The following is a 15,354-nucleotide window of genomic DNA, read 5'->3' as shown; positions in this document are numbered from 1 at the left end:
CTCAGGCCTTGGAGCCACCAGGGGCCTCACAACTGGCCCACTGTGCCCCTCCCAGCTGGGTCACTGAGGCCAGGTCACAGTGTCTCTCCTACCCGGAGCCCCTCGAGGACCTGAAACAGAGGCAGTACAAGTGGATGGATGTCTGAAGGATGGAGGAATGAAGGAGCAGGAGGATGGCCCCCAGTCTTCTCTCCTGACCTGCACAGAGGCCCTCTGGCCTTCCGCACTGGTGGCCCCTGTGTCCTCCCGGAGGTAGGCATGCAGACCTAGTTCCGGGGGGCAGGGCAGCCGGGAGCTGCCAGGCAGGGAGCCAGGCAGGTGAGCCGGTGCCTGTGGCACCCACTCCCTCCAGCTTGGCTCTGGCCTGGTTCTTTGGGACACAAACAGGTCTGATGAGTTCCTGGGCCGCTGAGTCCTTGCCTTCCAGGAAAGCTGAACTCTTGGAGAGCAGAGGGAGGAGGCCTGGGCAGAAGGAGGCCTCCTTCTGAATATTCCCCCTCACCCTCGGGCCCCACCCACCCCGGCTCACAGAGCTTTTTTCTTGGGTCCTGAGCAGGGCAGCTGCGGGCTGATGAGGACACCTCTCTTCCCACCTCCCTGAGAGGGAACGAGGAGCTTAGGAGACGACGGACAAGGAACGGAACCTCCTTTTTGTAAATTCAGTCCCTGCCCCCGGACCCCGGACTCTGGGCGGTGGTGTCAGGGAGCCAGGCTTCCTGGGTTTCACGCCCAGCTCTGGCCCTCGGTCTCCTCTCCTGTTCTCACAGGGATACGACGAATAAGAGCACACGAGGACCTTAGCCTGGCGCCTGGAGCACCGGGTCCCAGGTTGTTGGCATTTCTCTGCTCAAGTCGACCTCATGGAATCTTACAGCCCTCAGGTCCCACCGGTCAGCCAGCTTACTACTGACTCGGCCCGGCGTTCCTCCTGCTCTGAGTGCTCGGGCTGGTCTGTGGGTTCTCGTCCCACCGCCCGCTCTCCCTGCGCTGGTGCACAGGGGCCCTGGCTCTCTGTCCCACACTGGCTGCTGCTTCCCTAGCATCCACCTGCCTCCTGGACAAGCCCCCAGTGGAAAGGGGCCCTTTCCCCAGAGCCCCTTCCCCTGAGTTCTCTGCCCCAGGGCATCCTGCCGTCAGTCACCAAAGCCAAGTCCCCTCCACACCCATTTTCTCCACCCTACCCTCTGATCTTGCTGTCTTTTCTCTTTTCCTTCCTTCCTTCCCTCCCTCCTTTCTTTTTCTCCTTCCTTCCTTCCTTCCTCTTTCTTTTTTCTTTCTTTCTTTCTTTCTTTCTTTCTTTCTTTCTTTCTTTCTTTCTTTCTTTTCTCTTTCCTTCTTTCTCTTTCTTTTTCTTTTCTTTCTCCTCATCTTTTTCTTTTTCCCTTCCTTTCTATTGGAATATAGAACATAAATATAGTGAAGAGTATTACTGTATTTTTCAGACCATAAGACACACCTAGGTTTTAGAGGAGAAAAATAGAAAAAAAGTTTTAAAGCAAAAAATGTGGTAAAATATTTAATAATGTAAATAATATAATATTTCACCAATGCAAATGTAAAAGAACTCAACAGCAGCATTAACAAGCATTATTCCTCCCAAATCGGCAGGGGGTAGTCCAAAAATATGGTAATTGCACAAATATTAATGGTTCAGCTTGGTCATCTTTCATATATGTTTACACCCGATACCCACCACCCAGATCAAGACAGTGTTCCCAGCTCCCATAGGGTTCTCTCTCGGCCCTCCCCTCCCCCCTTCACCTCCCTCCACCCGGAGCCCAGAAGTAACCATTATTCTCTCTTCTGATATCATAAGTTAGTTTTGCCTGGCTTTGAATTCCACATAAATGGAATCAGAAAGCATATACTCTTAGACATGGAGATCAATGAACTAGAAATGAGAGTCCAGAAATCAACCCCATACATCTCTGATCAATTGGGTTTTGACAAGAGCGCCAAGACGGTTCGATGGGAGGAAATAGTCTCATCAATAAATGATGCTGGGAGAATTGGATAAAGAATAAACTTGGGCCCTTACCTCATGCCATAAACAAGAAAATAACTCAAGATGGCTTAAAATCCTAAATTTGAAAACTATAAAACATTTAGAATAAAGGAAATGCATAAAAGAACACTATCGAGAAAGTGAAAAGGCAACCCACCGAATGGGAGAAAATACTTGCAAATCACATATCTGGAGAGAATCTTCTCTCTAGAATATACAAAGAACTCTTACAACCCAACAGCAAAAAAGACAGCCCAATTTAAAAATGGTCAAAGAACTTGAATAAACATTTCTCCAAAGCTGTACGAATGGTCAGCAAGAAGATGATCAGGTGCTCAGCATCAGTAATCACTGGGGAAATTCAATGCATAACCAAAATGCGACACGACTTCACACCCATGAGGATGGCTGTAACTTTTAAAAAAAGGGAAGAAAAATAGCAAGGGCTGGTGAGGATGTGAGGGAAGTGAAACACGTGAACACTACCAATGGGAGTGTAAAATGGTGCAGTCACTTTTAGAAAGTGCTTTGAAAAGCAGTTTAGCAATTCCTGGAAAAGTTCAATGTATAGTTACTGTATGACCCAGCAATTTCACTCCTAGGTATGTGCCCGAGAGAACCAAAAACATGTTCACACAAAAACTTGTTCATGAATGTACATAGCACTTTTATTCATAATAGTTAAAAAGTGGGAACGTCCCAAATGGCCATCAAGAGATTGAATGGATAAACAAAATGGAATATAGTCAGACAATGAAATGTTAGGTGTAAGACAGAATAAAGCACTATAACACAGACGCACCCTGAAAGCATTATGCCAAGAAGCCAGACACGAGAAGCCCTGTGTTGTGTGATCTCCTTTATGTACATTGTCTGGAAGAGGCAAATCCACAGGAAGAGAAAGATGGGCGGCTCCCAGGGGCAGGGTGCCGGAAGGACGGGGGTGACCACCAATGTGCTTCCTCTCCAGTAGGTGAGAACGTTCTATGTACAAACGGGGCGATGGTTGTCCAACCCTGGGAATGCACTTAACTCACGTAGTGCCACCGCATTGTTACTTTAAAGTGGTGAATGTTATGGTATGTGAACTGTACCTGAATAAAAATGTGTTATTAGAGTATGCTCCCATAAACAAATTTTAAATAAGCTAAGTAAGCTCTCTTGTCTGTGTCTTTTGTGCAGTGTGACACGTGAGACCGGCACCATGCTGTGCTGTGTGTCTATAGTTTATTCTCATTGCTGCACAAACATATGATCATTTATCAATTCTCCTCTTGATGGAGCTTGTCTTGTTTCCAGTTTGGGACTCTTATGAATCTATAAAATCTTACACATGTCTTTTGAAAGATGCATGATGGACATTTCCGGCCATACATATCTAAGACGGAACTGCTGGTGCAGGATATGCGTGTATTTTAACTTAAGAGCCACTGCCAGTGAGTGTTCCAAAGGGGTTGGCCCACTTTACACTCCTGCTACCAAAATCAAAGAGTTCTGTTTGTTCTGCATCCTCATCAACACTTGGTGTTGTCAAGCATTTTACTTTTAGCCATAGTGGGTATGCACCTGATGGAGGTTTTTATTTGTATTTTTCTTATGGGAAATGAGGTTGCACATATTTTCAGGTCTTCATTGGTCATTTGGATGTCCTTTTTTGTCATCTACTTTGTTTGTTAGTTTGTTTTGGTGATCTTTCCAGTATCAATGTGTAGGATTTTTAAAAAGTATATTTGGAATATGAGATCTTTGTCAAAACTTATCACTGCCAATATCTTCTCCAGCCTTTTCGTGTTCTTCATATTGTCTTTTGCTGAGCAGGAGTTTTAAATTTTGATGAAGTCCATTTTACGCACTTTTATTCTGTGGTTGGTGCTGTGTGTGTCCTGTTTAAGAGCTCTTGGCCTTCTCCTTAAACATGCCCTAAATCAACCCCTCCTTTCCACCTCTTTCGCCTCTGCCAAGCTCCTAGCTTCCAGGCCTTTCCTGGACTTGCTTCCCTCCGCGTCCCCACCCCAATCCCTGTCCTCCTCACTGCATGACCTTCCTGCCCAGAACAACACTGGCTCATCACTGTGTCCCTGGGACTGGCAATGATTCTGGCATGTACTAGGTGCTCAATAAAAGCTTCATAAATGAAGGCAGTATCCTGTGGCCCAGCTGGAGATCATTAAAACTGTCAATTAGTTCTAAACACTAGCTCATCAGGAACATTTGAGCAAAGCCAGGGAAGTAAAAAGTTTTGGAAAAACCAACAACACAGGAATGTTTAGCTTTCTCCCCAGCAGGAGTATTAATCACAAAAACTCAGAGCTTGTTAGCATTATTTATTCTCGCTTTGCACCCCACCCCCAAAGCAAGGGGAGCCTTTCCTTAAACATGTTGGTCACAGGAGCCCCCCACTGGCTGCCCCGTGTTTGCTGCCTCTGACCGCGGGGAGGTCCATGATCCCCTTCTAGTCTTTCTCTTCGCCATGCGTGATGACGTAGCATAGGTTCCTGTAGTCCAGGTTGCCACACACGTCTGGTGGGAAAGCCGCAAACATCTGCTTGATCTGGGGAAGGAGCAGGGAGTCAGCCTGGACCAGGACCAAACACCAGGGTCACCCAGGGGTGTCAGCGCGCAGATGGTGATGTGGCGGTAGAGGGCACAGAGGCCAGGGTCCCACAGCCACCCCCACCCCAACCCTTCTGCTCTCATCTGAGGAATCCAGGGAGGCGAAATCTCAGCACCTAAAGAAGAGTGGTCTGCGGTGGGGGGAGGGGCGGGGGTCACTCCTGAGAAGGGCAGGGCTGTGCCCCCAGAAAGACTCTTAGCAGTGCAGAAGGGTTCCCTAAAAAACCAGAGCTTACCTCCTCCTCGCTGAACCGGTCTGCCTGGGTCATGAGCTTCTCTTTGATGCTGCTCAAGGGAGAGAAATGGTCATGTTCAGGGGAAGAGCCACCCTGTGAGGGGACACGCAAATCCCAGGGTGAGGAGGACAGGTAGCCTGGGGGAGGAGTCCTGGCCCAGGAGGACACCAGTGAGGGCCAGGAAGGGGATGGGGCTGGCCCTGCAGCCCCCAGATAACTATGGGCTCAGGCGGACACTTTAGCTCAGCCCCAGTTTCTTCCTTTGTAATGTTGACTCTCCTCCCAGCATCAAGTGGGGACCAACTATAATGACCTTGGGACTCCAACATGACCTTGGGGGCCACTCTGATGTCCCATCGTGCACTAATAACCAACCTCAAGGTTACTGAGGGCAACCTCTTTGCCTTTGTTCTGCTGCTCTCCCTGTGCTACCATCTGCAATGGTTGCTGACGTCTGCATGGCGCTCTATGGCGTGCAAGGGGCTTATGCTCAGCCCAGGGGCGGGAAGGCCCATCCAGGTGCCTATCCTCCCGGGCCTGCGCAGATACCATTTGCTCCTCGTGGCCCTGGGAAGTGAGTGCCATAAACTCCCTTTACAGAGAGGGAAACTGAGGTTCTGGGTGGGGGGTGATCTGTGGTGGCAGTGTGGGGCCCGTCCCCCCAGGCAGTCCAGAGCAGCTGCACACAGGAGCCAGAGCAGCCTGGGCCTGCAGGAGTGGCCGGAGATGAGGCATGGAAGGTGAGTCTGGGGCTGTGGGGACAGACTGATGCTTTAGGAGCTGGGGGGAGGACGCCCAGAGGGCTCTGGGGCAGCAGAGGGCAGGCGTGGGCTCAGAGGGCTGCCCAGGCCCTGAGCACCCAGTGCCCTGTGGTGCCAGCCACGGCAGGCCCCACGAAGGACCGACACACATTTTCCATTATTTATGTTACTACAGGACAGTCACAGTTTCCAACTCTCCAAGCTGGGGACTTTTCACAGACTCTGTTTCAACCAGAGCCTCCTCTGTGGCCTGACTGGCGAGCAGCCACATCTTCCTGTCCCCTATCCCTGGGCGGTGCCTTTGGCTCCCAAATTGGGTCCCCAACGTGTTCCTCCCAGCCCTGGCCTCATGCTGCTGGGAGTGAAGGTGCATGGCGGCAGAGGGGCTGGTCCAGGCCACGCCGGGGGCCACCCCAGGGTCTCCCCCAGGTCTCCAAGATGGGGGTGGGAACCGTGTGCTCTCAGGGAGCGGAAGGAGAGGGCTGCAGCCTGGAGGAGTCCTCATCACCCACCCCCTGGAGAGAGTGACTCACAGCTTTGGGGAGTAGAGGACGGTGAAAACGTCTGAGAGACAAAACAGACCCTCCCCACTTCCCCCTGCCCCCTGCCCTCTCCCAGCCCTCCTCCGTTAAGGGATGATTCTAATAGGCAGCAAAACTAGTCTCAAAGCCAAGGCCTGAGCATCATAGTAATTGGTCAGAAAGCCTGTGCCTGGAGAGGAAATCTTGCCGACCCAGGATCACCCACAGGCCCAGCGAGGCCTCGGAGGCTCTGAAGGGATGGCCCAGGGACAGGTCAGAGGTCAGTTCAGTGTCCCAGCCCCTGAACAGGTGGCCACGCCCTGCCTGCCCCTGCCCGCCACCCTTAGCTCTCGGCGCCGAGCTCTCGCTGGGCTGAGGCTCGCAGGCGCCAGTGCCCCCACCTCCATAATGGTGGCCCAGTGGCCCACTAGATGGCTGCCCACAGCCACCTCACCCTCTATGTCTTCCCAGCTGGGCTGTTCCCTTCCCACGTGCCCACTCCCTCCCGGATCCACTCAGGCCCTGGCTAACCTCTGCCCCATCCTCCCCGCGGAACCCTGGATCCCATTGTCTTTGGCCTCTGGTGTTTCACTTACCCATCCACTCCCCTCTATCTCAGTGACGGTGGCTGCGACCCTCCCCTCTTCTGCTCCTTGCTGGCCTCCATGTTGCCCCTGCCTAACTCCTTCCCAGGCCCTCCTGCACCCCCAGGGCAGACCCAGGGTCCAGGGCCTGGTGAGTGAGCTGCCCCCTACAGGCCCCGCCTGCCCCTCTGTGCTCAGTGTCCCCCACTCACACCCTCAGCCACAGCCCACTCCTCCTCCTCGCACACGCCAAGCCCTGGCACTTCACTCGCTGTATTTCTGCATCTGGAATACTCCCTGCCTCAGCCCAGGCACCTTTAGTCATCCTTCAAGGCCCACCTCCACTGCCCTGCCCCCCACCCCTGGGAAGCCCTCCCTGGAGACCTCCTACTCCCTGCACACTTCCGCACAGAAGCGGGGGCGCTGAGGCCCAGAAAGGGGGAGGGACACCGAGAGATGGATGAGCCAGGCTGAGTTCTGGGCAGAGGAGACTGGGCTGCCGCCCGCCCAGACCCCACACCAGCTCCTTCATACCTGAGGCTTCGGAGAAAGGAAAAACAAAAATGGAGGACAGAGGGACTTACAAATCAGCCTTGATGACACCTTTCCCTTCAGTGTCGAACACCTTGAAGGCATGGAGGATGGTCTCCTCTGGGTCCGTGCCTAGACGCAGTGCACACAGGCAGAGAGAGCACCGAGGTGAAGAGAACGGGCAGGGGCTGGAGAAGAGGTGTCGGGGGGCCTGGAGGCAGACCCCATGGCCCCTACAGAGGGCAACGGCTTGGGGGTTTCTTCCCCAACTCCCACCCCACAGTGCGGGCCAAGCCCACTTGAAGCAAGAGAAGAGAGGTTTTGGGGGAAGGAGGAGCAGCAGCGGTAGCCACGGCCACTGCATGCAGCTGTGCATGCCTGCCCAGCTGTGCACGGAGACCCGACGAGGCACTTGCTACGTGTCTAACCTCCTGCTGACTGGCCCAGTTTCACAGGCAAAGAAGATGAGGCTCAGAGAGGTTGAACGGCTTGTCTGAGTTCTCATGGCTGATGCTGCCGTGTGATTAGTGAGGTGGGAGGGCGACTCTGGCGCTTTCTCCTTACCCAAGATGTGACGAGAGGGTGTGGGGAGAGAGGGAGACGTGCGCACTCGGGGGCCGAAGGCCGGGACTCGGGCAGTGGCATTAGGGGGGCTGCACGGTTGTCTTGGCCAGAGGCAGGGCGGTGGGCCAGCAGGCTGGGGGGCGGGGGCCGTGGGGAGGAGCAGGTGTGGTTTCATTGCTTCCATAGCATGGGCTTCAGGAGGAGAAGTCTTCAGAAGAAATAGCTGTGTTCCCACAGCGAGACTGAATGTCCAGGCCCCTGGCTGTGCAGGTGGGGAGCTCAGGCCCAGGAAAGAAGCCTTGCCCAAGGCCTCACAGACTGTGCGGATGACAGCAGGTGGCCAGGTGACCCGTATGTGGTGCTCTTTCACCTCTGTCATACTGCCCGCCCACTCACTGTGGACCAGGGATGTCCCCTGCCTTCTTTAAGGCTAAGCTGTGTCACTGTGAAATGGAGAAAAGGACGGTGTTTGCTGCCCGCTTCCTGGAATCCGTTATGATGATGCATCGTTAATGGTGAAGATCTGGACGAACACTATTCCACCGCAGCTGCACGCACACCTGAGCACTCTGCGCCACGCTCCACCCTGCAGCTTCGCTAGTTTATCCCCTGGAACCCCCAGAGCGCCTCACGTGGTAGGTGCTAATGTCCCCAGTTTGTCAAAAAGGAAACTGAGGCTCAAAGAGGCCTGAGGTCCCCACTAATAAGGGGAGGAAGGGTTTGAAGCCAGCTCTTTGGATGTCCAGCGCACCCTGCTTGTTCTGCCACTCTGGGCTCCAGCCCATCAGACTGGGTGAGGGCCAGCTGTGTCTTCCCCATCAGACTGGATGAGGGCCAGCTGCGTCTCCCCCATCAGACTGAGTCAGGGCCAGTTGTGTCTTCCCCATCAGACTGGGTCAGGGCCAGCTGTGTCTCCACCATCAGACTGGGTCAGGGCCAGCTGTGTCTCCCCCATCAGACTGGGTCAGGGCCAGCTGCGTCCCCCCATCAGACTGGGAACTCATCCAGGACAGGATGGTGTCTGGGTCATTAGGCATCTCTGAGCTGGTCCCGAGTGACCACGCCTGGCACTGTGCTGACCCTGCAGCCACTCCGCTCTGCAGACTTTGAACCTCATCAAAAGGGGACAGAGTGGCTACATCCCCCCATCACTGGCAGGAACCTCATGACGATGTGTCCTCATGATGGTCAGGGGGCAGAGATAGTGCCTGCCCAGCCGGCCCCAGCCCCTGTTACCCGCACTGGTGGAGCAGGCAGACCCAGCCCAGTTCATGAGAGAGGACATCACTGTTTGTCTGAGCCACCAAGTGCGTGGTCACTTGTTGTAGCAGCCTCAGGGAACTGCACTATGCCCACTTTACAGACAAAAAATGAGGTGCAAAGAGCAGAGAAGCCTTGCCCAAGGTAACCCTGGGGTCAGTGAGGGGCTAGGTATTGAACCCAGAGCCGGCAGAGGAAGGGAAAGCATCAGGCAGGGGCACCCTGAGGGTGGGGTGGCTACAAGGACCACCTCCCAGGGCCGCTGCAGTCCAGCCTGGCCCTTCCCTCTGACCATGGCGCCCTCAAGCCCAGGGGACATCATTAAGGGGCAGGGAGCAGCTCCCACAGCCTGGAGAGAAAGGGACAGAAATGTCCCGAGTCCCATACCACCCTGCCCCCAGGCCTGGCGTTGCATCTTAAGAGGTGCAATGGTTAGAACCAGGAGTCGGGGTTAGGTCCCATCCCTGCCACTTTGGTGCTGGGACACCTGTGGCAGTCGTGGGGTCCTTTCTGAGCCCAAGTCTTCTCACTTGTGAATGAGGCCCCTCCATCCTTTCCCTAGGGCAGGAACTGTGATCGGTCACAGCAGCTTCCACCCCCACCCCCTCTCCTCCCCTCCCGTGGCAGTGGGCAGTGAGGCCAAGCAGGCACATTGAGCCCCGGGGGGGGGGGGCGGCTGAGGCGGAGTCCTGATGGGGGCAGATCTTTCACACTGACTGTCCCGCTGGGCCCCTCACCACCCTGCAAGCAGGGGTCACTACAGTTACCACCTCTCTGTGATGCAGGGGTGGAGACTGGGGCAGGGCTGTGAAGGTGGGTGCTCCTGCATCTGGGGTGGGCATCAGTGGGGGGCATGTGTGCACACAGGGCCCAGCCCGCCCACACCCACTCCCCCCTCCCTCCCCTGGGCCACCCGGGGCCTCACTCACCCTTCAGCTTCTCCCCAAACATGGTCAGGAAAACTGTGAAGTTGATGGGCCCAGGAGCCTCCTTCACCATGGCCTCCAGCTCCTCATTCTTCACATTGATGCGGCCTGGGGGGTGGGGACACCAGGGAGCACAGTGAGGGTCAGAGGGCACACTGCCTGCAGGCAGCCGTGAGAACACAGTGCAGGACCACAGAGCCTCCGGTAGAGTCTCCCGGCTCTCCTATCCACTGGTCCCCCGACTGGACCTTAAGGCCCCGCCCACCTGCTGGGGACCTTCCTCGAGGGAGAGGCTGGTGATGTGCACAGGTCTCACGGGTTCCACGCCTCGGCCGCTGAGGGAGGAGCTTGCCCTGTCTATAGCCCAGGGAGGGGCTGAAAGGGGCCTCAGGGCCTGGGTGGGGGGAGGGGCTGAGGTTGGGGGGAGGGGACAGAACCAAGTCCTGTCTGAGCTGAGCTTTGAGCTCCAGGAGATCTGGTTGTCTCCTGGACCCATGAGGAATCCCAGAGTCCCAACCTCCTGGCAACCAGTTGCCCCCCTGGGGACAAATGAGCCTGAGGCCCAGCTTTTCCAGCCCCTATGCACCTCGGCTTCAGTTTCTTTGAGCCTCCATTTCCTCATCTGTAACATGGGAATGACAAACAACTAACTTGCTCTCCCTTTTCGGGAGGCTGAGGTGGTGGCGGTGGCAGTGAGGCTGGGGGCAGCCTCGAGCTGACAGGCTGAGTGTGCTTCCTATCCTCCGTCCCCCAGCAGCCTTCCACCCCTGACGTTCGCACAGGCCGTTCCGCACCTGAAATGCCCTCCCCGTGAGAGGGCACCTTCCCTGGCAAGGTCTCCTCGGACAACTGGGAAACCTAGGCCTTCTCGGTAGCAGCCATGCCCTCCCTGCACCCCCAAATGACACATGAGCCCCTCACAGCCACTGATGCCCTGGCCCACCCCCAGCCGCCCACGCTTCCTGGACAGCCTGCTCTGCCCCGAGCCCCTGCCTCTCCAGCTGCTGGTCACCCACCCAGGGCAGCAAAAGTGTCCCTCAGGTCCTCCTTGTCGATGAAGCCATCCCGGTTCTGGTCCATGATGGTGAAGGCCTGGCAGAGACAGGGGCACTGAAAAGTCACCCTCCCACTCACCCAAGCCCAGCTTCCTTCCCCGGAAATCCCCCTCCCCCACAAGAGTCCATCCTCCTGCACACTGCTGCCTGGTCACCCTCAGTGCAGGCCCCTCGGGCTATCAGGCTGCCCAGCTCCTCAGGACACCAGCATGGCAGCGATGACCAACCAGCGCTGAGCTCCTACTCTGTGCCAGGACGCTGCTGGGGCTTCGTGCCTGTCCCTCCTTTCACATTCACAGCAACCCCCTTTCACAGAGGGCGAAACAGGCTCAGAGCGAGGAAACACTTCCCCGAGGTCACACAGCAAGCAGAGGCTCAGACAGAAAGGGGTCAGGACTGCAGTCACATGTGGGGACAGCAGTCACATCTGCAGGTTCTGGGGCACACCGTGGCCACTGAGAATAGTGACATCATCACCCCTCAGGGACCCAGGGCTGAGCCCACGCCTTGCTGCTCCCCCAGTGAATCCCCTCGGGGGCCGTCAGGAGCAGTGACCAACCTCTTTGAACTCCTGGATCTGGGACTGATCAAACATGGAGAAGACATTGGAGCTGGCTCCGCCTTCTGTTCTTTTCCGGGCTCTTCTCGGTGCCTGTGAGGTACCAGGTAAGGCCTTGCCAAAGCCTCTTCCTTGGGAGGCCAGCCATTCCGCAGCCTCCCAACCCTCACGCCTCATCTCCCAGGGTCGTTGTCCCGAATGGCACACCCACCACCCTCCAGCGGGGAGCAGACAGGCAGACAAAGCTCCTAGTAAAGCCTTGCAGACAAGCAGGGTGGCTCCCCACCCACAGCCAGAAGCCCACAGGAGCGCCCACCCCACAGGCCAGCCAGCTGCTTCCTGACCTGGGCCCCTGGGCTCCGGAAGGCGGGTGGTCTGCTCCCAGGCTGTGAAGCAGAGAGGGGCGTCTTTTCTAGCAGCAGACCTCAGATGGGGCCCATCTCCTCGCCTGCCACCACCCCAGGTGCTCTCCGCACAACATCTGGGCTCCTCGGCCCTGCAAGGTCTGTCCTTTGTCTCTCTCCCGGAACTTCAAACCGCAGCCTCCTGGGTCCCTCATTCTGTCCCAAACCTGCTTTGAACTTCTTCTCGCCCAACATTTGCTTCTGCCATTCCCACTACCTGGAATACCTTCCCGGCCTTCCATCTCCCAGAATTCTTATCCTCCAGGCTCAACTTCTCTGCCACCTCCTCCGAGAAGCCTTCCCTGACCTCCAAGCTAATTAGAGCCCCCCAGATGCTTCCCTCCCCACCAGTCCAGCTCAGCCACGCCCCATTGCATGACCACGCTGTCCTGCTGTGTCTCTGTGTCTGCTCATCTCTGAGGTCCCCTGTCCCACCCTGACTCGGAGTGGGGATCACTTTGGAAATAGGGCCCCAAAGCTCAGGGGCGAACTCCCCAGCAAGTAGAGCAGGCGACCACCCACATGGGATAATTCCAGCGTTTCTCTCAGGATGTCACGGTGCCTGGGAGTCCTCTACTGAGCATTCACTGAAAGCTCTCAGTCCTCAAGACCCTCTGAGGAGGAGGCCTTGCCCTCCTCAGCATCCATCGCTAGGGCCCCCCTAATCAAAGGGTCCTCGGACTGGCTCAGAGAGTTGGAACAGAAACGGGCTTCCTGCTCCCATCCCCCACCCCCAGCTCCGGCCCCGTCCCAGCCTGCACCGCCCTCCTGCCCAGTCCTGTCTGCCCATCCCCAGAGCACGTGCCCCCCACCCTGGTGCTTGTGTGGTCTCCCTTCCCCCAGCTCCCTCCTGTCCTACCACCCAACTTCCCCCACCCCTGCACTCGCCCCCACTTCCCTCCGGCGCCTGGGCTCACTTCAGGAGCAGCAGCACGGCTGACTTATAATTAGCTTTTACTGGGTGCTTTGTCTCCACTAATCCTTTGAAAGGGGGGCTGGCAGGGCAGCCAGGACGTTATGATGCCGTAAAACCTCTGTAATATTTATAAATCCCTTCAGACATCATAAAGAAAAGAACCTCCCTGCAGAGTTCATCTCACATAATTACATATACATTTCCCTCTGATTAATAAAAACGATCACTTCCGTCTGTGGGTAATTCTGCCCTTTCTCTCCTCAGACCTGCCCTCGGCCTTGGCGTCACCCACCCCGGCCCACCCCAGCCTTCCGCGGCCCCCTGTGATGCCTTGCCCTATTGTGTGCCGGGCCCTGTCCTGTCCCGGAACCCCCGAAGGAGGACTGTGGGTGTGGGGGGAACTGGCCTCCCAACCTGGTCCCTTGGCAGCCCGGCTGTCTTGGGAATTCCTGTTTATAATGTGCCCCTAAAAAATAAAAATCCCCTGAAAAGAACACCTCAGGGCAGAAGGGGCTAGCCCACACCTGGGAGCTAACCCTGCCGTTACTGCTCACAGCCTCTGTGATGTTCAGAAAAAGCAGTTAGAGGCTCTACGCCTCGGCTTCCCCGTGTGTGCCGATCTCAAGGCATCGGGACATGTATTAGGTACCTGCTGACCTCCGGCCAGGCCCTCTGCCTAGGCCCAGGCACCCAGAGCTGAACCAGGGCCCATCCTTGTCCCCAAGGAGCCCACGGTCCAGCTGGGAGACAGACCGTCAGTTGAGGGTGATAGAGGGAGGGATGGGCACTGAGAATGCAGAGAAGCCCCTCTGCCCCGGGCACTCAGGGCAGGCCTCCCAGAGGAGGTGGCTTCTGAAATGGAGTCTGATAGCTGAGTCAGAGTTTCTCAGGCCAGAGGGCCTGACTGGTGTGTGTGAGATGGGCCTGCAAGAACAGAGCCCTTGCGAGCACAGGGGCAGGGAGGACAGCAGGGCAGGCCCCACGGGGGCTGAAGGGCCTCCAGGCAAGGCCAGCAGGACCCGGGCTGTCCTGGAATCCCACCCTGACCCTCACAGGGGTCACGTCCTCTCAACAGGAGCAGAGCCCCACACCTGGTTTGAAAAGTCTAACACTGACCCCACCCTGCCTTTCTCCCCCTTCCTCATCCTCCCCTTCTCCTCAGCAGCACCCCCCCAATCCAGGAAAGCAGACCCAAATCAGGGCCCACATGGACAGACTGGCCCCCCATCAAGGGCAGCCCTGGATGGGCCAGGTGCAGGCATGACATCAAGGGTGAAGAAAAGGTCAGGACCAGGGATATCAGGTCAAGGGCAAGGATGTCAATGAGAGGAGCAAGGTCAAGGTCAGGGTGAGTTCAGGCAATGAGGTGAAGGTGAGAATCACAAATGAAGTCAAGGTCACAGGATGAGGTCAGGGTCAGGAGTCAGGGCAACCCTAGCCTACCATGGTCTGGAGTGCTCCCTCGCGCTGCAGCAGGGCTGGGGCAGCCCAGGCACGGCTCTTTAAATACTCTTCCAAGTCCGGACAACAGTTTGGAAAGCGACAAAGGACAGGATGGAGTGTTCCCTGCCAGACACCTGTCCAGGGCCATTCAGAGTGGGTGGGGTTGTCAGATCCAGAGAGAGTCCAAGCCACGAAGGTCTCCACCAGCCCTGGGCCAACCAGATCTTCGTAGCCCTGGGCCCAGAGCCCAGGAAGGGGCTCTTGGGTGAAGATACCCAGTAAGGTACACAACTGGGGAGACTTGGCCTTGGACCGTGGCAGGGCAGCAGAACTCTCAAGGCAGGGCCACCCACACCAGCTAGGGGAATCTGTAGCTGCAGTGTGGCCCAGCCCCTCAAGCTGCGTGACTCTGGGTAGGACTCCATCCTCCAGAAGGCGCAGTCCTCTCATATGAAAAGTGTGTAGTGCGTGACGCCCCCTTGGTCAGTTCTTGAAGAGGGTTTCTGCCTCAGCCTGGCCCTGTGCTATGCACCACCACCACCTGCCCCAGCCTGGTCCTCCTCAGGGAGTGGAAAAGCAGAGACAAAAGAGAAATGGAGGTGATTCTGATAAGGGAGAGTGGAAAACTCAGATCTCCATCCCACTCTGGCCCCACGCACATATCTGGACAGGCCCCATCCTCTCCAGGCTTGGCCCAGCCCAAGAGTTCTCCAGGACATGTGCCGAGGTGAGCCTGCGTCTACCCCAGGAAGGGCCCCCGTGTGTCCACTTCAGCCTGGCTGCCCCATCTGTCCAACCGAGTCAGCCCCCGATCGGTCTGATCAGCTGCCAGGGCCGGCAGTTCGGGGCTCAGGCAGTGAGCTCACTCATCCCCAGGCACAGGACGGCTTAAGTGTCCCTGGAGCTGGCCGGAGGCCTCCACGCCGGGGGAAGGCTGACCTCCTGCCATGGGGGCGGACACGTAATGACGACGATC

General features: G+C 56.5%; 1 protein-coding gene across 1 annotated transcript; it reads right to left on the bottom strand.

The window, feature by feature from the left end:
- Positions 1-4,397: 4,397 nt before the first annotated feature.
- Positions 4,398-14,391, bottom strand: MYL10 (myosin light chain 10). The gene is made up of 8 exons (XM_045819572.1): positions 14,379-14,391; positions 11,960-12,001; positions 11,616-11,708; positions 11,018-11,093; positions 10,005-10,109; positions 7,305-7,383; positions 4,855-4,903; positions 4,398-4,556 (listed from the first exon to the last, which is right to left on the bottom strand). The coding sequence occupies exons 1-8, from the start codon at positions 14,379-14,381 to the stop codon at positions 4,458-4,460; spliced, it is 546 nt and encodes a 181-aa protein (XP_045675528.1). The 5' UTR covers positions 14,382-14,391; the 3' UTR covers positions 4,398-4,457.
- Positions 14,392-15,354: the final 963 nt, after the last annotated feature.

This window comes from Phyllostomus hastatus, unplaced genomic scaffold (assembly GCF_019186645.2).
Source record: "Phyllostomus hastatus isolate PE091 unplaced genomic scaffold, TTU_PhHast_1.1 phas_scaffold_385, whole genome shotgun sequence".
NCBI lineage: Eukaryota > Metazoa > Chordata > Mammalia > Chiroptera > Phyllostomidae > Phyllostomus > Phyllostomus hastatus.
This window is presented reverse-complemented; position numbering and strand designations above follow the sequence as displayed.